We start from the raw sequence: 26,805 nt of genomic DNA, 5'->3' as shown, positions 1-26,805 counted from the left end.
ATTCATCAGTGGCCTGCTTGGGCCTCCTCTCTCCCATCTCTCTCCTCTTTTCTCTCTACCCCCATCCTTTCAAAAGTAGCCTCCTGAATACAGCACAAACCACCCCACCCCCTTCTGCTCTCATTTTCTCTGCAAAGCAACCTACCTCTTTCTTATGGTGCGCAGCACCTGTTGACATCATTGTTTTCAGGGCTTCCCTTGTGACCCCAGTAATACATCAAAGTTATTTTCTAAAAAAAGTCCCTTCTCATGGTATATCTGGTATAGCTGTTAGAATAACTTTATTATTATTATTTATTAACTGGGTCTTTTGTTGTTGTTATCGTTCAGTCGCTCGGTCATGTCCAACTCTCTACGACCCCATAGGCTATAGCCCGCCAGGCTCCTCCATCCTTGGGATTTCCTGGGCAAGAATGCTGGAGTGGGTTGGCATTTCCTTCTTCAGGGGATCTTCCCAACTCAGGAATCGAACCCTGGACTCCTGCGTCTCTTGCATCGCAGGCAGATTCTTTACCATTGAGCCACAAGGGAAGCCCCTTTAGGAAAACTTGTTACATTGAAATATCTGCTCACTTCAAGGACAGTTCATTCTGAGGCTTCTGCTATTCTCCCTTTTGTTAAATCAGCATGTATTGTTACTGAATGCTCTTCTTCTCCTTTCCTATCTTCAGAATTTTGTTCATGTGCACTTTCAAGTGGGTCTTATTCTTGACTTCCAGAACTTTGAACTTTATTCAAGCACTTTCCCCAAAGGAAGCTTTTCCTCCTCATGTGGTAAGGCTGACAAAATGGAAATATAAAAAATGGCAGTGGTATCTGTCTGGGTTACTTTGCTTAGTTTATTTTATGAAGTACTTCTATTTGTTGCGAGTAACACTATCAATACTCAACAATAGCAATCATGCCTTGGCAATCTCCATCATGACTCAGTGGAGATAGTGGCGTGCCCTCCTGACTTTTAAGTAATGTTGTCACCGTCTAATATTACCTGTTCTCCTTTGCCAAGACTGCTCCCACTTGCCTCCATTAGTTCTTGAATTATTTTTTCCCCGTATATTCATTAGAATCAGGAAAAGCTAGCTCTGCAGAAAATGCTGCCAAAGTCTTTAAACTAGTCATATTTTACTTCACCCTCCCATAAGACATCCTAGTTTACATTTCTAATTCAACTGCAACTCATAATTCTAAATTCTCTTTATTTCTCAATCTTCGCTGGAAACTTGAGTATTCTTTATTTAAATTTTCCTGGTGTGAGTAGTTTGTGGACACTATAATGTCACTCCAGTGGTTGTACTACTTCCTAAACAAGCCCTAGCACCTGCCCCACGAAGTGCATGAATGCACAGGCACACACATATACTCACACATAAATAAAGTGGGTGCTGCTAGTGATTCTCACTTTTGGGAAATAATTTTTAGTTTTCAAAAATGAGCTCAATAGCTACCATTAAAAAAATCTAACATGGTTCTTTAGACCTACCCAGATGTTAGTGGTTTTTATTTGGGAATATTTGCTCTTTGAAGATGAAAATGAGTTATTACACAACTATGATGTCACACAAAAGGAGATGCTTACATAGTACTTCCACTAATTTGCAAAGAAAGGGCACTTACAGCTTGGACACCTCCTTAGATTCCCCCCTTTGCTGCAGATTAGACAGACTCTCTAGTCTCATCTCCCTGGATTATTTTAGGGGGAAACTAAAGTGTCAGATGATACTTGGCTGGCCTGCGTTGTCCTGGTCCTGAGGGGCCTGGGTTCTGGCTGCTGTGAGAAATTTTGGCAAGTCAAGCTCTGAGAGTCCAGGTATTTTCCTTTATAAAGTGGGCCCAATAATAATGAGATACTGCTGAACACAGGAGGGGTGTGCAGTAAGCAGGCTACCGAGGACACAATCTGTTCTACACACTGGCCCCGAGACACTGCCTGTGTGTCTTGACTCTGCCCCACCCACCCACCACACTCCTTGCTCACCTCCTCCTGGGCAGGTGGAGAGGAAATCCAGTCGCTTCTGCTGCAGCCTCCCCCTTAGCTCCACTGCTGACCATTCAGGCTTCCCTCTCTCTGCTCTGTGGCCAGTGACTGACATGGGGCCTCTGTGTTTTCCTGGCTGCCACTTCCTGCCTGATAGCCATCTTTCTGGGAATTCCTAAGAATGCTGGTGTCTGGGGCTTCCCTCTCTTACTTTTTGAGTATAGTCAGAGACTTATTGGGCTTCCCAGGTGGCACTAGTGGTAAAGAACCCACCTGGCAATGCAGAAGCCATGAGATCCCTGGGTTTGATCCCTGGATCGGGAAGATCCCCCTGGAGTAGGAAATAGCAATCGACTCTAGTATTCTTGCCTAGAGAATCCCATGGACAGAGGAGCCTGGCAGGCTACAGTCTATAGGGTCACAGAGAGTCAGACACAACTGAAGCGACTTAGCACACATAGATTCACTTGGCTTTAAACACATTTTATATCACTGTTTTGAACCTTGTGAGTGGGACAAAGGGGTAGCATCTCCTCAGCTGACACTGTAGAAGTATTACAGTGTTATCTGACTTGATCTCTCTTTGGTTCCTAGTGAGCCTGGAATTGCTTATTCAACCTTTATTTTTTTAAAGCTTTTCATTTTGTTTTGCTGCTGCTAAGTCGCTTCAGCTGTGTCTGACTCTGTGCGACCCCACAGATGGCAGCCCACCAGGCCCCTCCATCCCTGGGATTCCCCAGGCAAGAATACTGGAGTGGGTTGCCATTTCCTTCTCCAATTTTGTTTTGGGGTATAGCCAATTAGGAGTTCCCTGGTAGCTGAGCTGGTAAAGAATCTGCTTGCAATGCAGGAGACTCTGGTTCAATTCCTGGGTCAGGAAGATCCCTGGAGAAGGGATAGGCTACCCACTCCAGTATTCTTGGGCTTCCCTGGTGGCTCAGATGATAAAGAACCCCCCCTGTAATGCGGGAGACCTGGGTTCAGTCTCTGGGTTGGGCAAATCCCCTGGAGAATGGCATGACAACCCACTTCCGTAATCTTGCCTGGAGAATCCCATGGACAGCAGAGCAACTAAGCATAGCACATAGCTGATTAACAGTGTGATAACTTCAGGTGAAAAGTGAAGGGACTCATCCACACATATACATACATCCATTCTCCTCCAAACTCCCCTCCCATCTACGTTAACATTGAGCAGAGTTCCATGTGCAATAGGTCCTTGTTGTCCTCCTTTATGCTTAAGAAGTACCATTTTAAATATCATCCTAGCCATGTCTTCAGTTCAGTCGCTCAGTCGTTTCCAACTCTTTGGGACCTCATGGACTGCAGCATGCCAGTCTTCCCCGTCTATCACCAAACTCATGTCCATCGAATCTTTTGATGCTTGCAATTATAAGACAAAATGACTAGGGAGGGGGCATCCAGATGCAATATAGTTACCACAGTAGCTAATGTTAGCAGTTCACAGGGGAGGTAACATAGCCTCAGGTAGGCAGGCTGCTTTGCTCCTGATCTGACAGATTTCAATTCTTCCTGAAAACAACTCAAGATTTACCTTTTTTTGCTATTATCCACTTGGACACTTACAGTAAGTACCACACAGTCTATGGTTCATCCCTTTTGGGAGCAATTTATCAACAGTTTTTTTTAATATTGTCTATTTCATGGCTGCAAAATCTCCCTGGGAGTCTACTACTGAATCTCTTGGCAGGCATGTCCCCAGGACAGCAGGACTGCTGTCTCTTTGTTTGGACACTGTGTTGACACAACCCAGCACTCCACTGGGCGTACTGAAGGGAACTAAAGCTTTTTTCCTTCCATATGTAGTTATTGTTTTCTCCCCAGTTGTGGACTTGGACAGCCTTTTGTTTTCCCACTTAACACAGGAACCTGACTTTACACCCTGTCCTATTTTGATTCATGTTGTTATAGTCATTCCATCCATTCTAGGCTGTGAAATGCTTTTGGATATCGACTACCATCCAGTATATTAACCCTCCTCTGCCCTGTAACATTTGCAGATGATATAGGTGTCCCTCTGGGCCTCATCCAGTCACTAAAAACTGCTGAAAAGACAAGTCCAAGGGTTGAAACTGGCAACACATTCCCTAAGCATCAGATTTCAGAGGAAACTGGTCACCGTGTCCAAAAGAACAAAGTGGATGGTCTGTGTGTGTGTCCCAGCATTCCCTTTAACTCAAAGGATCTCTTTTTAAAATATAAAAGTGTAGGAAGTTTAAAAGACTAAAAATCAGGCAGTCAAAAAGGCCTCTAAACTGTAATTGGGCTCTTCCTAGGTGACACCAGGAGATATGGTAACAGAGCGAGGGTTAAGTCATCCTGCACATGTATTATGAAGCCTCAAGACCCCCAGCCCATGTCCCCACCCCCACCATACACACATACTTCTAGGATGAAAAAGAAGGCAGTGTGGGAACAGTTCTGGAGAGGGCTTTGGTGAGGAGAACAGCTCTGGAGAAAGCTATTCTTAACCAACATCCACTCACCCCTCCCACCCTACCCGGAAGCCAGTCCCACCGTGCAACAGAAGACACACTTGTCTGTAATTAAGGACACTTACTTCTATGGGATGACTGAGGATCCTGAACAAATCATCAGTCATGATCTTGTCATTGGTTTACTTAGAATGATGCTTTCTTCTGGACTTCTATATTATAGTTTCCAAACTGGAGCTATTATTTATAGTCATCATTAACAAACTGTAAAAAGCCAAGTCATTACATATACTCAGGTTGAATATGGTGAAATGCGATCATTGATATGTTCTTTGAAATTTTGGAAACTAAGTAAAAATAGTATTTCACTAGCTTAATTTCCTAGACTGTTATACTCTGGAAGATTTACAATAACATAAAAATGACTTCATCCTTAGTCTTTAATTCACTCTTTTAATAGAACCTCTAAATAACAAAGTGGGTCGATGACTCAACCATTCACTTCCATGTGTCATACTTAAAAGAGATGACTGAAGACATGCTGATGCTAAACAACTTGGATTTTTCTACTTAAAAACAAAAAGGATACAGAAAACGAAACCTTAAAGAAAAATATATAACAGGGAGTAATTTAGTAAATTACTAGTCTTAAATGCAAGAAAATGCATTCCCCACCCCCTTTTCTCTACTATCCTCCTATGGAAGGTTTTCAAACTAGAAAAAGGACCAAACTAGAAAAAGAAAATTATGTGTTGAACTTATGTTTTAGTTTTCCCTCAGACAATAAAGAATCCACCTGCAATGTGGAAGACCTGGGTTCGATCCCTGGGTTGGGAAGATCCCCTGAAGGGAACGGCTACCCACTCCAATATTCTGGCCTGGAGAATTCCACTGTCAGAGGAGCTTGGCAGGCTACAGTCCATGGGGTCGCAAAGAGTCGGACATGACTGAGTGATTTTCATTTACTATAGATGGGAGAAAACTCCCCCAAATAAGTAAAATGCAGAGTATCTTAATACAGTATCTACTTTTGTTAACTTAAATTGCTTTCTTTCCCATAAAACTAAGGGCAGTGGAGCGAAAGTTCTGTGTTTGTCACCAATCCTTTATTGAAACTGGTAACTTACACACTTTATAATAGAACAACAAAAATAATGTTCAATATATACAGCCTTTGCAATGGACTATTTGACTATACACAAGGCAGAGTGATAACACAGTCTAATCTTCATAATAATTTGTGCACAAAAAGACACCCAACAGACAACATGTGAACGTTATACAGTGAAATGACATCACAGGTCCAGTGAAAATTCAGCCTAATACAAAACGTACTCATCTATTGCAAATGCATCTCTAAAGGCCCAGAGCTTGTTCAGTAGCAATTTTACCCAGAGTCTGAAGCAGAGATTTGGTGTGTGGCTATAAGTCTTTTAAGTGAGACCACCTCTGCAGACAAGTTTGCTATCCCCTGCTTCAGAAACAAATTCTCTGGGTCAGAGACTTTGTAACCACTGTCTTTCACTTCCACCACTCCAGTTTTGAAACTACTCTGAGTTTTGCCATTAAGTTCTTTTTGATGCCAGTGTTCAGATTTGAGAGACCAATCTTGAATGTTAGTCACTTGGACGGAAAAGGGAGTGAGAGAAGAATGTACCAGGTTGGGGGTGGTATGCTTCTCGAGTTCGAAATGTCTCTTAGACGTCATGTCAACAGGCGAGGAAAGTTTTTGCGTGCCATCAAACTCATGATCGAAGGTTTCCACTTTTATCTGCATGGCTTTGGCTTTAATCCGAAGCTTGTGTGGCAAAGCAGAGGAATTCACTTCTGGAACTTTAACCACTGTGGCGTGGACACGTTGAAGTTCAACGGGAGAGTGGATCGGGCCCTTGGGAACCTGCTGCTCATCTTCTCCGTCGGATGACTTTCCTACCGCACCTTCATCAGTTTCCGATGTCCTCGGAGAGTTACTGGAGGACCGGTTGACCTGCAGCAGAGGGGGAGAGTGCGAGTATCCGGGAAAGGAATTCCCCATGTAGTTCTGATACACAGCCCCTCGGTAGGCACCCCGGTCATCTCTGGGCTCCCTGGCATAGCTCTCCAGTTCCATCGGCTCTTGCTTGATGACCTGGAATTTGCTTTCTGGGCTTCTGCAGCCACTCTGCGCAGGGCCCTCCTGTGAATGTTCTAGCGAGGATACTTCTGAAACATCAGACAGAGAACTCTGAGGAGAGTGCTTGATGACAGAAATGCAACTGCTAGCCACCATCGAGGGCTCATGCTCATCCACAAAGGCGCTCACAGTGGATTTGGAAGTCTGGTAGTCTTGAAAGTACACAGCTGTAGAATTACTGAGTTTCTGAATCTCCTGGGCGTAGGCTGTTGAGCTAATTAAACCAAACTTTAATTTTAGGGAAAGCAGTTCAGCTTTTAAAGTGGCATTTTCTTCCCCCAGTGCAATGAGTTTGTTCTCCAAAACCAGGTCATTCAGTCGACGCTTCTCCCGGGACCTCTTGGCGGCTTCATTATTTTTCCGCCTCTTTTCCCAATACATGGCATCTTTCTTCTCGTCGGGAATGAATTCCCGTTTCCTCCGACATGCTGAGGACTTGTTTTTCCCCACACTTCCTTCATTGAGAAGGAGCTCTTCCCCTGTCGTCAAGTCTTCGGAGACTTCGGTCAAGGCAGAGTTAAGCACCATCATCTTGTCCACGCTGCTACCAGCATCAAGAGATGCCTGCTCCTTCTTGATGCTCTGCATTTTTCTCAGCTGCATCAGAAACCACCTTAACCTATATACGCAGTGCAGGAGAAGAAGTTATTTCCTCAGTATTCTCAAGTGCTTTAAAAACTGCAGTTTAAAATCCATCAATATTCTTCCTTTTGTTCTATGATCCAGAAGAAATCTCTCCTGCTCCTCTCACTGAATGAAGTAGGGGTCTTCTAGATGACCTGCAATACACAAAGAGAAATAGTTATCCATTTGGTAAATATTTATTACCAGCTATGTACAAGAAACTACACGAAGCATTGAGGGGCAATAGTTCTGTCCTTCAAAGAGTTTACAACCTTGAAAAGAAAGTAAGTACCTAAATACCTATACTGTAAAGTTGTAAAGGACAGTCCCCACTGAGAACTGTCAGCAGGGGAATATGTGGTCCAGGGGAGTGAGAGAAAAGAACAGATCTACCCTGGGGAGCAATAGAAGGCGGCTGTGTTTCAGGAGAAAAAATAGTGGGGTGGGGCATGTGGGGATAGGACATTACAGGAAGGAAATGACAGATCGCCTCTGGTTAGTACATTTTTAAATAGTACTTGCATCTTGTGGGGCTTCTGAATACCTTTAGATAGCATTTATATGACTGCCAAGCAAACCAGTTCACCTCATAAAAGGAACTTTTCCAAGTAAACACTTTTAATGTCAGTAGACAGACTCTGTAATTATATGGAATCAAACAGAAATGGAGCTAGATTTTTATTTCCACAAAAATGAACATAAAAGTCACACAAACAACTGAGTTGTGGTTGTTTAATTCTTATGTGGTTTATGTCACGGACATTCTGCCAAGTGACTCAGCACACCTGAAAAGGACTCTTCTCAATAAAGCTGTCTCTTTGACGCATTTGTGCTATGAGAAAATCGTTTTTTTCCCCCCTGGTTCCCTCAAATTGATTTATCAAACATTCACTTAAGGTTGTAGCATCTACAATGCCTTTTTTGGTCCTGATAATTCTGTCATATAGATTTCACTGATAGAGTAGCTTCAGCCTAAAATAAATGGTTAAGGGATTTTTTTTTTTTTTTAAGTACAGTGCCTTCTTGAAACTTAAAATTATTTTAAACTGAGAGCATGTAATTATGGAAAGAATTTCTTTCCATTTTACTAATTAGTTTCAAACAAAATATAAGAACTTGAAAACAGGACTATCAACTAGCTTCCTTTTCCATTGATGACAACTTTATAATCTGAATTTGGCCTGACAGGAGATAATAAATCCATATTAGGTTCCAATAACAATCTTTTCATGGTGGTTTCGGATCTGTGTTTCTGGATAGGGTTTCTCTGCCTAGTGTTCCAGTAGGTAATATTTTCATGAAGGAGATATGGTAAAACAACTGTTCATTCAGCACTATCTGTATATGGCACCTCTCCTGCCCCATTAGAAAGATTTAATGTTTTCATGTCCCTCTTTCTTTCTTGTGCATAGTTTTATATTGACTAACGAAGTTTAATTTTATCAGTTGGAAAAGCCTGCCAGCTTCTTGTGTCTTTTCCAGAAGGAATAGAAGGAATGATGTAATCATTTCAGGATCATCAAGGATAAGGTTTAATGCCACAATTTCGTCCATCAAACTGAGCCAATGCAAACAGTGAGTTGCAACTCAGCAAAATTTAATGATTATGAATACTGAGCTTCTGTTTGTCTTTGATAATATATTTTAGTGGGAAATGAAGGCAAGGAGTCTGCCATAGCAGGCAGTGATGGTGTAGAAAGGGAGCTTCCTAGTTATCACTTAGTAAACAACACTACTTCCTATATTTGCATTCAACATTTCTCGGTCTGACATGAAAACTCCTTTTCCCTCTACATAATGAATGGATTATTTCCTTCTGTCAGTAATTTGTATTTCTTAAATCTGTTAAGTCCTCGCCACTAAAATCAAATGAATGCTGAAGCAAGAGTAAAAATTCCAACTCCAGGAGGATAACTATATTGAACTTTTCCAAGATGCATTTCAAATCTCCACTGTATCCCCAGGTACTACTATGTATTTCCTTGTACACTATCATTCTGAGTATTTTTTTCACTTGAGACTCTTTCTCTTCCATGCATTTTTAATTTATCCCTTCCTTGGAAAAAAATTAAATTTCTTCTGCATTTCATCTAAACTATGAATTGTTGCAGTTGTGCTTTTGAAATGCCCCACCATTCCGTCTGTATTACTCTTTCTAAACTTTTCATTCTTTCATCATTTCATATCCATTTCATCATTTCAAACCTATGTTGAGTGAGTTGAGACTCTGATCTCAATCTCCTGTTCCAAAGAATCACGCTGAGTCTAGTGTGAGTAAGGGCAGGCAGGCAGCCCTTGCCACACTGCATAGAGAAAATAATCCTACTTCTGTTTAACAAAAATATCTCACTTGTCCTAAAATCTCTTAACCCACTTCTATGTGTCTAAGTACTGTATGTCCACTTTTTCATCTCTGTAACTTTGTTTGGTATGTTCAAAACCTGCAGAAAAATCTCATTTCTTTTCAGTTAATCTTCTTCCAATTTCAATTTCACTAGGTATACTAGAATCTGGATTCTTCCCTCATCTGCACATAATAACTGCTTCTATGAGTCCACCAGCAAATCACCGCATACTACATAAGGGTATTTTCTGTAATATTATTTATCAAGTAACTTTGCTGTGTTGAAAAGAATTTATTAGCAGTTCGAGATACTGTAGAGAGAGGTGGTGATTTTGTACAATGTGTATCTTCCTACATGTTTGTTTTGTATGCCCAACTAGAATGCTGATTAGTTCAGGGAGCAAATTAATATATTTGTATCCTAGCAACAAACTGAACCTCTTAGGTGCTCACCATTTGACTGACACTTATTTGCCTTACATAAGAGAGATTTGTGACCAAAAACTTGCTGATACATTCTTTTAAATTTGATATTATTACATAAATTCTAGAAAAGATTGTTTTACTTACTAGGAGAACTTCTCTTATTCATTACTTGTTTTATGCAACAGATATGGAGCACCTACTCTGGCACTGAGCCAGGTTTGGGGAAGATAAAGAAGGAAGGAAGAATCAAACTCCCAAGAATCAAGGCACCCCTTGGTCTTTGGTGAGAGACAGGCTCATGAATACAGATGAGCACTGTACTCATCCACGGGTGTGGGAGGAACACTGCCAACATGGGGAGTCAGTGTACGTATCATGTTGTTTCTAGCCACGCTGCTTTTTTCTTGGTATGGTGACAATAAAAACAATCATTACAGGTGCCATTTACTCAATACTGACTATGCAACAGGCACCCTGAGCCTGGCCTGTGATTATTTCACTGCCCTCATAATAATAACCACTTTCAGATGAGAAAACTAAGGCTGGGAGAAGTTAAGCAACTGGCCCCGTGTCACACAGCTAGTTAAGTGGAAGAGCTAAGATTCTCAGTTCTGTTCTTCTCATTTCAGTGCAATATATACCCATTTACTAAGTGATTTGGGGGCAGCAAAGCACTATTAGATGTTGCCAGAACTTCTTTAAGACAACAAAGGAACTTTGTTGCAGATAAAGTTCCATGTGGAACTTTTCCCCATTTTCCTCAGAGTTGTTTTATATCCTGTGATTATTTAATGAATTGAGAAAGCATTCTAAATTTTCATCTCTCTCTAAAATTTTCATCTCCTGGCAACCCTATATGCTAAAAATAAATAGAAGAAAAGGAAAGTTACAGCTGTTGGCATTGTCATCTGCAATTTTTTTTTTCCACAAACCCAAAATATACCCATTTTCAACATGGGGATAGGGTACAGTTAAAACACAGAAAGACTGTGCGACTTTCCCAAGATCATGCAGCACTAGAGGGCAGAGATATTGAGGGGAGAGAATCTATCTGTGCCTTTCAACAATAAATTTAAAGAGCATGCAAAGGTAGATTTCAGTGCTTTCTAAAAACATCAGTATTTATTCTCAACTAATACCTTTATTTCAGATTCTAGTGTTTTCCCTTATGATTAATTTAACAGTCATTTCACCTCTGCCTCAAGTTTTCAGATCACCACTAATGCTGTGTTGTATCAGTCACCGCTAGTTTCCTTTCTGGGGAGTAATTGACACTGAATGCCAACTCTATGATGCTGGCGTGTTCAAAACGATCAGTTTCATTACACCCATCAGATAATATGGCTGCTTCTTAAAAACACAAATAAAAAGAGAAATTTAAGAGCAGGAGTCATCACATTCCAATGACATATTTTCCCACACCTAACACGGACATGCCACTGCTAATTAATGCTTTTTCATAGTACATCACAAGATTTCTACAGGCAGGAGTTGTTTCGTAAGCCCAGATTTAAAATTCTACTTAAGTCAGATGACCTAAATATTGTTTTTAATTAAGATTAAATTTGGTTTAGAAAATTCTCTAAACAAATAAAGCTGTACAACACAAATTCTAGCCCTAATTTCTTTTTGAGGAGGGACCTTATGACCTGTATCTTCCCTGGCCTCTAACACATCTCTCAGGGAAATACTAGTGGACAATTTAAACTTGTTACAAAACAAGAAAAGAAACATTTTGTTTCAAGCATCTAAAATCTGACTAATAGCTTAGATATTAAAATCTACTATGAGAAAATTTTATTATCTCTTTAAAGAGACGGCAAATTGCTTCTATTCTATACTCTGATTTTAACATTCTGTCAATACAAGATGAAATACTATTTGATATGCCCAATGATTTGGAAATATTTTGACAGAATCACCTCATTTTTCCTGTACTCTCTGAATGTACTGTTTACACTCTCAGAGATATAGTATAGATACCATTAAAGAAAAAAAATCCTTTATGTTAAACTACATCTCTCCACTAGGAAGACAACTGCTTATTTTTGACATAAGTGCCATTTTAGTGAAAAAAGATACAGTTAATGAATCAATTCACAGTTCTTTAAACTAGTAATACTAGCAAATATTAACCTACATTTTCTTCCTGTGGGTAAAATCCATGACGTGATTGTTTCAATAAAATGCTTTACTTTCTTTTCATGGATGAAAATAAAATCTGGGGGTGGGAGATGAAAAAACTAAGGAAACACTGAAGTTGCACAAGGATCTTCTAATAAGGCGAAAAAATGTTTTTTTCAATTAAGAAAACTATGTTAAACCTCATAAATGCCTCCCATTAATAATATAATTCTGTCTCTAGTAACATAGACTTCAACCCTGAAGTTAGAGAGAAATGTATACTTGATCAAGATATGAATACACACATAAACAGATTCTCACACTCTGCCAAAATCTATCCAATCATAGCAACAAACTGACCAACATTTTCTATTCGGGTACTTCTGTAAATGAATGTGTCAAAACCAGAGAAGTTTATGATAAATGAAAATACTTCAAATTCCTTGCTCTCTCATCCTCAACATAGGGCTACTTGAAAATTAGATTTAAACTTAATAAATACAATGACAACATTGCCTTTTACTATAGCACTGATATAATTTATGGGATTGAAATATGAAATAGTATAGTATAACCTTTTTTTTTTTTTTTTTTAAATAAAAAGAGTCCACAGTTTTAACCTAACTCTTAAGTGAAAATATTCTGAAGACTGCTGGGGGTAAATGCATAGATGCTAACACAACCAACTTCAAGGCTCGAAGGAGGGGAACTGGAAGGGTGGGAGTGATGAAATACTATGTTAACGCATTAACAACAACAAAACATCTGCAGTCACTTCAAAATGGGGACCATTTGCTTTCTTGAAACTTTCAAAAAGATAACTTCTCATTAACTAGCAACTAATCTGAAATCCTAAGGGACACCAATAATCATGAAGTGACCCAGTTATAGGAAATTTCTGCAACAGGTAAGTAATGCCAGAATACATGCAACATGTGGCAATGATGGGGAAAACAGGGTGCGTGCAGGGCTGGGTGAGAAAAGGGTATGAAAGGGCAAGGTTTTGAATGTTCCTAATTAAACTGAGGAATCATTCCAATTTTCCTCAGCTTGACTTTTTAATTTCTTGTTCACTTTCTTTCCCAGTGAGCAGACGATTACAAATGTCATTTACTGTGTGCCTCATGAGTAGAACAGATTATTTTAAATGTTTATTTTTGGTGTTTATGTGAAGGCTACTTAATTCCAGTTTTAGATCCCTAGAAAGTTAATTAATAAAAGACACCATGTTCTGAGAACTAAAAGGCTTATAAACATCATTCTGCTTCCAATAAAAATGAATGCTCAAAGCACAGATTATTACGAAAGGCATCTAGTAAATCTCTACTAAACTTTCTTATCATAAAAACAAGCTAGCATACTCTAATTAAAACCATATGAGAAACAGTATTTTTTTAACTACAAGAAAGTTATTTGTAATGACATTTGAGAGATAATTGGGGGTGGTGGTAATATAACTTCATTTTGAAACTGAAAAGCTCTTATGTAATGTCTGTGATCAAAGGTCAATGTCTTTCGACATTCTCACACAAATCCAATCTGGATAAAAATCAACTCAAATGTAATTTAGAAAAATAACAGGATATCAAACAATGTGTTAACCCTGTGAAATACAGGCATACCTTACAAAAACAAGAAATGAATATTAAAGGAAACTTCAATTACATTGTTTCTGTCATATTTTGAATTGAATCCCAAGTGTGCTCTCATTCCTTAATACAAATTAAAAATAAACAACTCTGAACAGCATCAATGCCATCTGGATTACAATGGAAATAATGAAGTATGTGTGATTTTACTTGGGTAAAAATAAAGCCTCAGCAATATGACTGCACCTTTTCCATTCTATGCTGCAATCACATTCACGTCTCGGAACTGACTCTATGGACCAAAGCAAGGTCAACTAGAAATATCCACTCAGCTGGTGAGTCAAGCACGTTGCTCAACATGGGAAAGGGCCCAAACAAAGGGTTTTAATTTTCAGGTTGTTGCATCATAGTGATGTTATAATTGCACTTAGCAAAGATAAGTCTTTCACACAGAAAAGGAAATTGTTTCAAAAACTCCAGTGAGCTTGCACTCATACTCAGGGAAGGGACAGAGACAGAGCCTCCCTCCCCCGCAAACCCATTTTTCAGGTTCCTGGCCTGGACTGCTAATCAATTTCTCTTAAGGTCCACTTTCTGAAGTCTAAAATGGGGATGATAATAGAACAGACAACAGAGTGCCTGGCACAGGCAGGGTACCTCTTTAGTAAATACTCGCTCATCATCTCATTTCTGAAGAATAAGCAGCAGCAAGGCAACGATTATGATTAGTTCTAGGCCTAATTTTTTGCCTCTCGTAATTCTTAGTGAAGCATTGTTCTATGTTACAAGGATAAACCAAATGAAATTTAATTCTACATTAATAGGTCAACCACTGACAGTTTCATGGGGCATATCCAAGGGTTTTAACCATACAGGAGGCACACACTTCCTCCCAGGATAGCTCATCTGTGAGGTCTAACCAGTCTGCGATCTCAGACTGGAATTTTAGATGCAGAGATTATCCAGGCCCAGGAAAACCATCAAAAGAAGTCAAGGGAGCTGGAAAAAGACAGCTGTTTGGCCCTTTTTACACCATTAATGCTACCATCAACTCACCTCTCTCTCTGTTCCTTTAAACAGTTCCCCCAAACATTAACCTAGTGACTTGGGAAGTATGAGGTTCTGCAATCCTGTCCAGGATCTCCTTCAATCTAAAATTACCACTGAATGAAACAGCAAATAGTTTTGAGAAAAAAAGTAATCACTACTAGAACAACAAAAGCACAGTATTTCAAGAAGAATCTTTAGGCTTAGTTCAAACTTCAACCCTTATTGCACAGAGACTTAGGCAGTGAAAAATAAAGATGAATATTAAAATACACACACACACACATAGCTGCTTCCTGGTCACTTAGTCACTTAGACAGGAAGAGTTTACTGAGCTCCCCACAACTCACCAGCTAAATAAACAGGTTTTATTCCCTCAGTTTACCTCGGAGGCCCATCAGGGCAGTGCCCAAGACTAGGGCCTGGGACCCAGCTCTTCTGAGCCCAGAGCCTGTATTCCTAGGTAGCACTTCACCGTTTCCTAGCTACTGACCGGCCTGAAACTCAAGATAGAAACCATTAGGGACGGGGGGTGTAGGATTTGATCCCATAGAAGCCCCAACTTTTTAAACAATGCACTTTTCGCTGATGGCTTTTAGAGAACTGTGACGCTGCCCTGAATTTACTGTGATTTATTGCATAAGCACGGTCTCGGAAGACTTATTGCCAGGATGAAAGTACCGTAGTCTGTAGTCTTACTCAGCAGGACAGCGGTATCCCATCCACACAAGTGTTGTAATTTTTTAAAATATTTAACTCGGGGGAATTCGAGTTCTCTCTACTCTAGCCACATAACTAATGTTCAAAATATATATATACCGACACAAAATATATATATATACTTGACAGTCAAATTGGGGTCCTCGTCATTATCATCAATACTGAAGCGACCCCACCCCCAATTTTTGCCGTCTGTTGACACTGGTGGTTTTCTTAGGTCTTTTTTCCTTTTACAAGAATCGGAAGCGCTCCTCTAGGACACACAATGACGCCTTCTCGAACAAAGGTGTCCGCGGTGCTCAGGAGCTCAGCGAGCAAAAAAAGCAAGAACACAGGCCCCTGGAGCAGCCCGGGCCGCAGCGATGAAACGCTCAGGCGGCCGGGCAGCCCTCTCCGCGCGGAGCGGCCTCGCCCTGGGTCCCTCCAGCTCGCCCGGCTCCGCTCCCCCAGCTCCAGCTGCCCTCTCTCTCTCCCTCCTCCCTTCCCCTTTCCCTCCTTCCGCCCAAGAGAAGCCAGGGAGCACCGCACTCCCCGGCCGCGGACGGTCCCTCGGCGCCCCCAGCCCGCCCCCCGCGCCACGCCCCCCCGGACCCGCCCCCGGCGGGTGGGCGGCGCAGCGGGGCCTCGGTGCAGCCTAGACCCCCGCGCCAGAACAAAGGAATGTGGGGAGGGGGCGAGAAGGAGGAGCGCAGGCCGCCTAGCAGCCCAGGTCCAAGCGCCGCCCAAGGGCGCTCCCTGCCGTTGACCGAGGTCCGCGCCCGCCACCCCACATCCCCCCCACCCCCAGACCCGAAGGGGCCGCAGTTGGGAGGAGCGCGCTGGGAGGAAGGGAGCACCCCTAAGGTCGCGATCGGAAGGTGGCGCTAAGCCGCCCCTGCAGACCCGGGGCTCCCAACCCGAGCTCCAGAGTAGGTTGGGGGTCTGACACTGGGGCCCTGGAGCAGTATTAGCTTCTAGGAAAGCGACTGCAATTACTTGGGGCAATAAATTTGTTCCAGAGGTGAATCTCTGTAATCTTTGTCCCCTTCTCTGCCCGCTCCCCGCCCCTGAAAAACCCTCCACAACCCTGCTCTTTTAATTATTTCACTATTACATTAGGGGAAAACAATCTGACATACACACACCATCATACACATATATTCACACACCCACTACATAAGAGTCCAGGAATAAATTTAAAATCTTGAGTATATTACATAGTCCCATAATTCTCACATGAATAAAACTGGGACATCCATTTAAAAAAATACAATCTACTAACCTATATCTGTTTCCCATAAATCATATCTGGTCTGGACGAAAAAAAAGAAAAAGATGTGAAATAATACTGTGGCCTCATTCGCTGTTATTTACAAAAGCCAAGACCAAAAGATGACACTCGGTCATCCCCTGCTGTTCTCAGGGAACAGCACTTTCCTAAAGTGTCCTTTAAAAAGATAAATGGGAGTCAGCATCCAGCAAATCACCGGGCTCTGCGAAATGCCTTCCTAAAAATACAATCTTATCAAAGGTCTCTCGGAAGGCGTGGAGTTAAAACTACAGCAAATGGCCTTGAACTTGTATTTGCACACAGCCCTGGAGAAAACACCAGAAATAGCGCTGTGAGGCCACAATTGTTAAAATGCGATAGTTAGGGCTAAATTTAGAAGAACGCACATTTCATTTAGGGCAAGAGACGCACATTCGGCAACACGAGCAAACTCAATGCTTATCCAGTTGTCGACTTGCTTGTTTAAAATATCCTTTTAAAAAACTGTTACAGTGACATTTTAAAGGCTGAGATTGTCCTACTTTCTTTGTAGCAAGATTATAAAATCACGTAATTAGCTCCCTCTTCCTATGCTCACTGCCAGCAAATTCGTCAGTTACATAATGCAACATTTCCAGGAAACTATTATGTGCTGTCTTGTCGGGTCTGAAAAAGCAATGACAATAAGGTGAAAAAAAGGGCTGATCGAACGGAATGCATTAAAATTAGGAAGGTGGGGAGGTGAACGTCACAATGGTTTGTCCCAGATTTAAAAAGAATAGTTCAGAACACCAAAGAGACGAGCTCGGGTAGTATCCAAGATCAGAATACAACCCGAGGAATTCTTCCTTTTATGTTTTGTAGGGGTGTTAAAAAAAAAAATCCTTTTCGTTTGGGACGTAGTATACAGGCAAATAATGATCTAATATCCAACGCTGCACTACAATTACCAAATCATTGCCCACGTACGCGCATATTCCCACATTAACCCTTAATCCTTGCCAGTATTTCACCGTGGGCAGATTATGCAATGTATGCAAGGACAAATCCCACAACCTCCCCGAGCGCTGGTAAAAACACGCTGACGACAAACAGGGTGGAAAACGTCTGTGCAGACTCAGCCCCGGACACAAACAAACGCAGCGCAGGCATTCTCTGAATGCCGTCACCGTTCACGCTACCGACGCTCTTTTTCAACGAGAAAATCAAGACTATTCCTCACTACTCAGTCCCCCTCCTCTCCTCCGCCGCCAGTCCCACTGAAGGGACCAGAAAGGAGAGAGCGCAGCCCTTCCCCACGAGATGGCTCAGCCTCCCCGGCGCTCTTCTCTACCAAAACATCAATTTTCCTGAAATCAGGAGACATTATGCAACAGCAGCGGGGGGAGCGCAAACCAGCCCGGACTACGTGCCGGAGCGAGGGCGCTGCAATCAAAGCAGCCACCTTAAGGTGGCGAGTCCCCTCCTGACAAGGCAGCAAAAGTTTATGTAATGAATGCCCCGCGCACACTCGCAGCCGCGGGCCAGCCCCGCGCACAGCCGGGCCCCACGCACAGCCCGCCCCGCGCCCAGCGCCCGCCGGCCGCGCGCCTCAGGAGCCCGCGGGGAGCCGGGCGCCGGGCCCCGGCCAGCGGTGGGAGGAGCGCTTACCGTGTTCCTGCTCTCCGGCTGGCGAGCCGGGGCGGCGGGAAGAAAGAACGGGGGCCGGGAGCCGAGCCGACGGCGTTCGCGGACCGGGGTTCGGCCGGGCCTCTGGGGCGGCAGGCGGCGGTGAGGGCGCGGCGCGGGAGGCAGGCGGCGCGCCTGGTCCGCGGGCGCCGTGGCCGCGCCGGGAGATGTGTGTTAGTAGGTCAGTTCCGAGCGCGGCGCTACGTCGCCGCCCGCCAGCCCCGCCGTGACGGGCGGCCCCAGCCCCAATCGCCGCGCCCGCACCCGCCCCCAGCCCGCCGCCAATGGCCGCAGACGGCCGGGGCGGGCTCTCCGAGGCCCCGCCCCGCTCCGCCCCCGCCCACTCCTCCTCCCGGCAGCGCCGCCAGCACCCGGCCCGCGTCCCTTCCCGGCCGCGGTCACCACCGTCTCCTGAGTGCCGGGAGGACCAGCGCTCCGTGCCCCGCGCCCCGCTCCAGGGTTGCGCAACGGCCGGCGAGGCCGCCTCGGTTGGGGCGAGCCTGGGGAGGGGCCGGAGACCTCCGCCTCGCCGTCCGGCTGCCCTCACCGCTGTCTTCACCCTCTTGGTCACCGAGGTGCCTCCATGAGCCCAGCGACCCTCGCTCGCTCGCGGAGGCGCATTTTGTTTCACCGTACGCGCAGCCGGCCGACCTACCTGTTGCCGACCGAGTACCGGGGCTGAGGGCCGCAGGCCTCTTTGGCCGGGGCGTGGCAGGGACCTCCGCCGCCTCCTCCGCGCACACTCCGGGAGGACCCCTCCTCCTGGAGGTGGGCGAGAGGGAAGGCGGGGGGCGCTGGCGAGCGGCCAGGGCTCCGGGCGGGCCGCGGAGGGGAGAGGGCCAGGCAGCGGATCAGAGCCCAGGGGTGCTGCGTAGGCAGCGGTTACAATGCTACGCGCGCGTCTCCACTGAGAGCGCGACGGCCGGGAGCGAGGGGTTGGCTAGGTGGGGAAGCGCAACGCACGAGTAACGTCGTTCACTACACAATTAGGACGAAGATGACGGCTGCGAAGTTGTTGCATAATATGACTGGGAAACCAAGCTGGCGGAGGTCCATCTGCCACTCCCCCAATCCCCCTGGCCACGCCGAGAGTGGCTGCCCGGGATGCGGTTTCCCGGGCCCCGTGCGCCCAGCTGATACTCCCGCTGGCGTTTGCTGCTGGGGCTTGAGACGGCCGCTCACCGTCTCCTTGATCTTGAAGCTAGGAGCAAGTCTGTCTTTCTGCCACTAAGTGGATATGTTTGGCTTTTCCCCCCAATTCTCTGGCTACGTAAGAGACATAAAGTGATAGGAGAAAGGGCACCTCGCGACGAGTTAAGTCATGGAGCTAAAGACTGAAAAGGCACGTGACATACACAAGGCTCGTTTACACATAGACCAGCAGTGCCAGCCTTTGCGAAGGGAGCCATATTCCTGATAGTGATGCACAGACTTGCCCAGAGAATGCGGCAGGTGCAGAAGGGTCTCCTGGTCTGCTTGGACTGTGTGGGAGCTGGGCTAAATGCCTTTCACGAGTGCCCACTTCTTTTTCCTATGATAAAAACTCACTTTTTTAAAAAAAGAGGAAAATCTGAACTAAACACCGAAGACTAGAGTGAACACCCCCCTTCCTCCAGTTACCATCACCGACCTCCGTTCTCAATAGAAATTCTGCTTGCTGCTTGTTCGTTTTCTGTCTTCCCCATTCTCATATTACAGAATTATAAGTACCCGAAGACTGATGCTTAAACATGCTTATTACATAGCAGTTAGGTTTTCGGAAGGCTTCACATTTCAAACTATTCTCCAAGGGCAGTATTGTGGTTCAGAACACACGCATGTTCACAATTCATCTGGTAAAGTGTAGACTTACCAACAGGGCCTTGTCAACGAAGACATACAGTAGGGGTTTTAGCATCTTCCTCAAATTCACCTTTCCAGATGCTCACCAATCTGAGAAGCACAGCTGTGTGTGGCTTTTGAGTCAGCTACCTCTATTAGACGTCTATTTCAGAGTTGACTCCCATGATGAAAATGAATCCTGATTTTGGTTTATATTTTCCACTTCTCTCACTTTTACTAATACATTTCCTTTTTTCCAAATCCTCACAATGCCCCTTGTAGCTTTGAAAATCTCTCTTAGATGAAATAAAACCCATATGCCTGTCAGTTACCTTTTCAGGGTTATAAATGCATCTAGTCCCTAGAAGTCCAGAGACACTAAGAGTCTATCACCCCAACCCCAACCTACAAACATGTCCACATTGTTCTGCTTTTTAAATAGTTTCGCAGAATTCCAAAGCTGTCCTATAATGGGTAGCATAGTGTTAGTCACTCAGTCCTGTCTGACTCTGCAACTGCATGGGCTCTTAACCCACCAGGCTCCTCTGTCCATGGAATTCTCCAGACAAGAATACTGGAGTGGGGAGCCTTTCCCTTCTCCTTGGGATATTCCCCACCCAGGAATTGAACTCAGGTCTCCTGCCTTGCAGGTGGATTCTTTACCATCTGAGCCACCAAGGATGCCCAGGATGGGTAGTAAGTAGCCTTATAGAAAAACAACTTAGAAATTCAAGAAAGGTAGGGGAAATGCTTAGAGTCATCCCAATTGATGATAGAGGAGGAATTCTCTGAACCTGGAAACTGGTTCTTTATGCTGAATTTTGAAAACTTTTGCTCCTCTAATTACTTGAGTATATTTGACATTGTGCCTGCATCATTTTTAATTGCCATCTTACCTGGAAATCATATGAAGTGCAAAAGATATCTGTGCTACTAGCTTAGAAAATAACTCTTTAGCTCCTCCTGGTGATTAAGAAACCACTAAAGAATACAATGAAGGATCTGTCCCCATGACTCAAGAGGAGATGTGTCCAATGTTATATCCTAGAACATTCACAGACTAGGCAAGCACTTGCAGATTAACAGGAGTAAATGGAGCATACAAACTAAAACATTGGAAACAAATTACTCAGGTTGGGGAAGCTTCCAGGAAGTCAGCATGAGCCAGAGTGTGGAACAGGCTTGCTACCAGGTCCTTGAGAAGAGGAGGAAGAGGGGTCTGGTTGAAGTCATGAAGTCAAAACTTCCTTACCCTCAGTTCCTCTCAGTGCTGGGGAGGAATGAGGGAAGAGAAGGTCAGGACTGTGATGAGAACTTCTGGCAGAAGACAATGAACCATATTCAGCCTCATCTGATTATACTACCAACACGCTTTCTGACTGAGCAAATATAACAGCAGTAACTTGAGAGGGAAATGACTAAGAATGTGGCCTTTTCTTCCTGTGATGGGAAGCACCCTACGACAGCATATGTTTTGAGGGAGAACATACCTAACAATATATGTATTGAGAAATTTTTACCTTGGGCCCCTTCACACAGGGGTAGCTGCAAACTGGGCTATCTAGTGAGAATTCAGGTTTCCTGCGTGTGGACCATGGTAGAGAAAAAGAAAATGCCCCAACTAAGGGAGATGGGGGCTGGATGATCTACCCTCTGATGGAGAAGTTCTGCAGACTCTGCCCCAGGGAAAATAGGTGTTGGAAGATGAAAGACAGGCACCCTACCCAGCGATCCAGATAGGACAGCTCCACCTTATGGGTTCTAGATATTGGCTTCTGGCTTTCTAAGCAGAAAACTTTCCATAACTAAAAATCCTTTGGGGACCTCAGGTTCCCACAGCCAGCATTTTGTGTTCAGGACCATTGTCCTTCCACTGCATTGTATTTTTTTGAGGCTCTTGTGTCCTTTCATTAAACTTTATGGACAGAAGATGAAACAATTTCTAGGAATCCATAGGTTATGGTTGTTTAGTTTTTGCATGGAGGCTTTAAAATGTGAGTTAGTGTGGAAGCAATGGTCAAGGCTGGTCACCCACAGGAGGGCTGCCCACACCCATCAGTATGCAATTTATGCTGGTGTTTTGACCTAATGAGTCATTGAGTATTCAGGCAGAAACTTCCTGGAATGGCATTTCTTTATTTCCCTCATGTACTTTGTTTTATTTCTACACCTCATGTTATTTCCAGTCCTTAGCCTTGCTCTGCTCCTTCCCTTTCCATTCATCCACTGCTGTTGACCTTTATTCTTTCTGCTTTTTTTTCTTTTTGCATTTTTTCTCTTGATTTATTTGATTCATCCTTATTTTTTCCCTTGACCTTTACTCAATCGTCAAATCCTCATTACTCCTTTGGATTCTTTCCTTTACCAACTTTCCACCCCCTCTTTTCTCTTGCCCCCTACCTGGCCCAGCCACAACCCAGATATTGTGAGTGTTCAAAATTTCCACTCTGTCTTCCAGCCTCAGCTGCTCAGTCCCCCTGCTTCTGCCACATGGTTCCATTAGTATACTTGGCCTTATTCTTCAAAAACTAGTTTTTGTGGGAAATTGAGTAATAGAAGATTGTCAAATAACACTCACCATGAAAGTACAGTCTTTAAAGTATGGTAAGTTGAAATGTGTCCTATTAAATGGCACTTGCTCGAGCTAAGAAAATTAGATCTCTACACTGACTATATGATTTCCCCAGACAAAAGCAGCTGATGGTCTGAATACATTTCAAAGTATTTATTTCCAAAAAGACCCAGGAAAAGACCAGAAAGAGGTGATATTGCAAACGAAGAGAGAATGTTGCAAGTATTCCATTTCAGAAATTGAAACACGTCCTCAAATTCGGCCGCCACAGATGGCACGCATTTCAATTAGCATTTTTGTTCACTCAGATTCAATGGTCTATGTGAGTAAAGGTGTCAAAATAAAGGAAACTAACAAAAAAGTAGAAGAGAGACAAGCGAATGTACTAAAAATGGTGAAGACTTGGGAAGCAGCTAATTGTGTTCATTGCAAAACCTCCAGTGATGGAGCAAGCATGTGGCAGCAGTTAGCTGGTGACTGGGACACAGTTAGCTGGGTTACAAGAGTGTGAAATATAAAATTGTGAAATGTGTTCTAACAAAAGTCATTTTACTAAGAATAAGAGATGACACGTCCACTTTGCAATGCAGCTCCAGCCACTGAGGCAAACCTTATCTAAACATTTCTGCAAAGTCACGCACAGAGTAGTTCGCTGGAAAAAGCCAAGGCTGCAACTCAAGGGGCTGGGGTTCTAGTGCATTCCTTATCCCAGACTCACTAAGGGAATCATTCTATCTTTCTGAACCTGCTTTTTCATATGAGACCCCAGGGAGTTGAAGCAGATTCTCTGTAGCACGCCTTCTGGCATTGCAATGGGGGTGATTCTTCAACAGAAGCCACAGGCATGCAGTGCAGAAAGGAAGCCTTGCAAATTTGGCATTTTCAGAGAAGCTGCCCCAGGTTAATGCTGGCTCACCCACAACCTTCACTTTTCCTAGTTGTAGCATGCACCAGAGGAAATTGCACTGTGAAATGTATACAGTGACGGATTTAGAGACAAAAATTGTCCTCTGCAGGTGTGGTTTGTTTCAACAAGAGATTAAAATGAATGTTATCAGTTTGGTAAATGCACTAGAAGCCCGGAAATTGGGTGCTTGACCACATTTCTGGTCTTCTGAGAAACTTCCAGTTTAATAGACTCTGAGCAGCTCAGCAGAAGTGCGTGAGACGTTAGTTCAGCTCCTGCTGTGTGATGATCTCCTTAAGCAGTACATACACATTTGAGGAGGGTTTTGCTGGGTTGGTGGCCTATTGGGGTGACAGGAAAGCAGACACTGAACCAGTCATCCAGACCAACAGGCGGTAGAGCCCAATAGTGAGAAGCAGACAGTGATGTGTCAGGGTCTCAGCCCCACCGCTCGCAGGCTATATGGTTAGGGCAAGATACTTTCCTTAACTGCATTGGGCCTTAGTTTCTCCTTTTGGCAGCCATTGATAATATAATCAATCTCAACAAGTTTTTCTGAGGATAAGCTGAGCTAATATATGCTAACTGCTTAGGAAAGTATCCAATATGAGGTAGTGATTCATGTTAGGTATGATTATTATTGCCCCAATCAAAATCTGCCTGCGTTAGGGAAATGGTATCATCAACTGAAGATGTGTGTATATATGTGGGACTCCACACATATATGTGAGTGTGTGTGCAGAGTGTGGATCCCTATTGATTGAATATGGAGAATGAATTCTGAGGGATAATCAGTCCCTTATTCAATTCACTTTAACAAGTGCTTGGTTACATCTTTTATTTTATTATTATTTTTTTTTTGGTTACATCTTTCAAAAATATATGTATATATATTTATTTTTAATTAATTGATGGTTGCTTTACAGTATTGGTTTGATTTCTGCCATACATCAGTGTGAATTAGCCATGGGGGTACTTATATCCCCTCCCTCTTGGACCTTCCTCCCACCTCCCACATTTCTCACCCCTCTGGTTGTTACAGAACCCTGGTTTGAGATTCTTGAGTCATACGGAAAATTTCCTTTGGCTATCTCTTTTACATATGATAGTGTATATGCTTCCATGTTACTCTCTCCATTCATCTCACCCTCTCTTCCTTCTCCCCAACCCTGATCCATAAGTCGGCTACCTATATCTGCATCTCCATTGCTGTCCTGTGAATAGGTTCATCGGTACCATCTTTCTGGATTCCATATATGTGCGTGATTGGCTCCATCTTGAAGAGAGTATACCAGAGGCGGATAGGGACAGAAATTCATTCATTCTTCCATTAACTGACCATCTTTTGTTGAGGCATTCCTGGAAAAGGTGAAAGAGGAAATCTGGCAGTGGGAGAGCAGGTGAGGAAGGCAGACCAGGTCCAGGCCTGGGGAACCCCGAGTGGTCATACCAATGAGGCTTGTGTGTTGTTCAGGCAGGTGGAGCACAAATGGCTTTGAGAAACAAGGTCTTCCCAAGTGACAATGTTGTACAGACGAAACCGACACAGCATCGCAAAGCAATTATCCTCCAAATAAAAATCAATTAAAAAAATTTTTAAAGTGACACAAGTGTTTTAAACATATTTTTATGTAAAATGTCATACAGAAGAATCAGTGTGAGGAAGGGGTTGAAAGCCTGGTTTCCAGAGCTCAACAGCCCTGGATTCCATAGGTCTCTACCTCATGCTGAACAGTCATGGGTAAGTCACGTGAAACCCTGGTGCTTCAGTTTCCTCATCTAGAAAAATAGTATGATAATGACATTATCTTTGATCCTAACATTGTTGAGAGGAGGATGTGAGGGGATGTCTGGAAAGCCCTGAGTGAAGTGCATGGCAGATGGGCCACTAGCATTGGTCAGGATGGAAGTAACTTCAGACACATAGAGACAGTCTGCCCAGCCACGGGGCTGCGCTTTACAGACTGGTTTTCTTACCCAAGTGTGACAGAGGGTCCTCAGGCCTCGCTGCTCCCTGGGTAGCCTTGCCGACATCCAGAGCCGGCTGTAGTTCTGAAGGAAACCCAGGGCTGGGTGTTTTCTCAGGGCTGTGTGCTAGGCAGGGCCAGCTGGGAGTGGCAAACAGGGTGAACGCCGACAGGAGAGAACTAGAAACAAGTTCTTCATTCAGGTGTAAAGAGCTGAGGTGGCAAGGCATGGAAAGATGGGGACAAGGAAGATGACATAGAGGCCCTAGAGGAGACAGGCAAGGAGGCAGAGACCCATGGAGTGGGGCGAGGTGAGCATGATAACCCTCAATGACCAGGGGGTGCCAGATGTCAGGTGTCCTAAGGCTTTGAACTGCGGGCCTCCGTCCCACATGGGGTCTCCCCTGAGATGCTCCCCTTTTGCTCCAAGGAAGGAAGCTGTGTGGTTTCTGGAGGGTGAGTGCAGGTGTCAGCATCAGGGCAGGGAAGTGGTCCCCTTAAGGATTTATGTGAGTGCCAACCATCCAGTGAGATGTTTTGTGAATGCCATTCAAGTGTTTCCATCCCTCTCAAGTGCACCATAATGATGGATTCCTCTAAGGCACCACAAGCGCTTCCCCAATGGCTCAGCGGGTAAAGAATGCAAAGCAGGACACACAGGAGATGCAGATTAGGTCTCTGAGTCAGGAAGATCCCCTGGAGAAGGGGAATGGCTACTCACTCCAGTGTTCTTGCTTGGAAAACCCCATGGTCAGAGGAGCCTGGCGGCTACAGTCCAGCGTGTCACAAAGAGTCAGATACCACTGAACAGCTGAGCACAAAGGCTAAGGCACCACATTGTTTGACAGGTGTCATCTGTTTTAAGGCATTTCACCCACGCAGAGGTGAGAGATGTTGGGGCCAGGAGTCAGACTTGAGAGGTTGTTGCTGAACCACAAAAAGACGCCGGGATTCTTGGCCTGCAGAGAAGAATTCAATCTGGGGCCAGAGACGAGGCTTGATCGCTCAGGGCTTTTGTGCAATAGAGTTTTATTAAAGTATAAAAGGGATAGAGAAAGCTTCTGACATAGGCATCAGAAGGGAGCAGAAAGAGTACCCCCTTGCTAGTGTTAGCAGTGGAGTTATATACTCGCCAATTAGTTA

General features: G+C 43.9%; 1 protein-coding gene across 1 annotated transcript; it reads right to left on the bottom strand.

The window, feature by feature from the left end:
• Positions 1-5,515: 5,515 nt before the first annotated feature.
• Positions 5,516-18,597, bottom strand: NFIL3 (nuclear factor, interleukin 3 regulated). The gene is made up of 2 exons (XM_043453543.1): positions 18,378-18,597; positions 5,516-7,383 (listed from the first exon to the last, which is right to left on the bottom strand). Exon 2 carries the CDS (start codon positions 7,205-7,207, stop codon positions 5,819-5,821), a length of 1,389 nt encoding a protein of 462 aa, XP_043309478.1. The 5' UTR covers positions 7,208-7,383; positions 18,378-18,597; the 3' UTR covers positions 5,516-5,818.
• Positions 18,598-26,805: the final 8,208 nt, after the last annotated feature.

The sequence above is a fragment of the Cervus canadensis genome, chromosome 30 (genome assembly GCF_019320065.1).
Source record: "Cervus canadensis isolate Bull #8, Minnesota chromosome 30, ASM1932006v1, whole genome shotgun sequence".
Lineage (NCBI taxonomy): Eukaryota > Metazoa > Chordata > Mammalia > Artiodactyla > Cervidae > Cervus > Cervus canadensis.
This window is presented reverse-complemented; position numbering and strand designations above follow the sequence as displayed.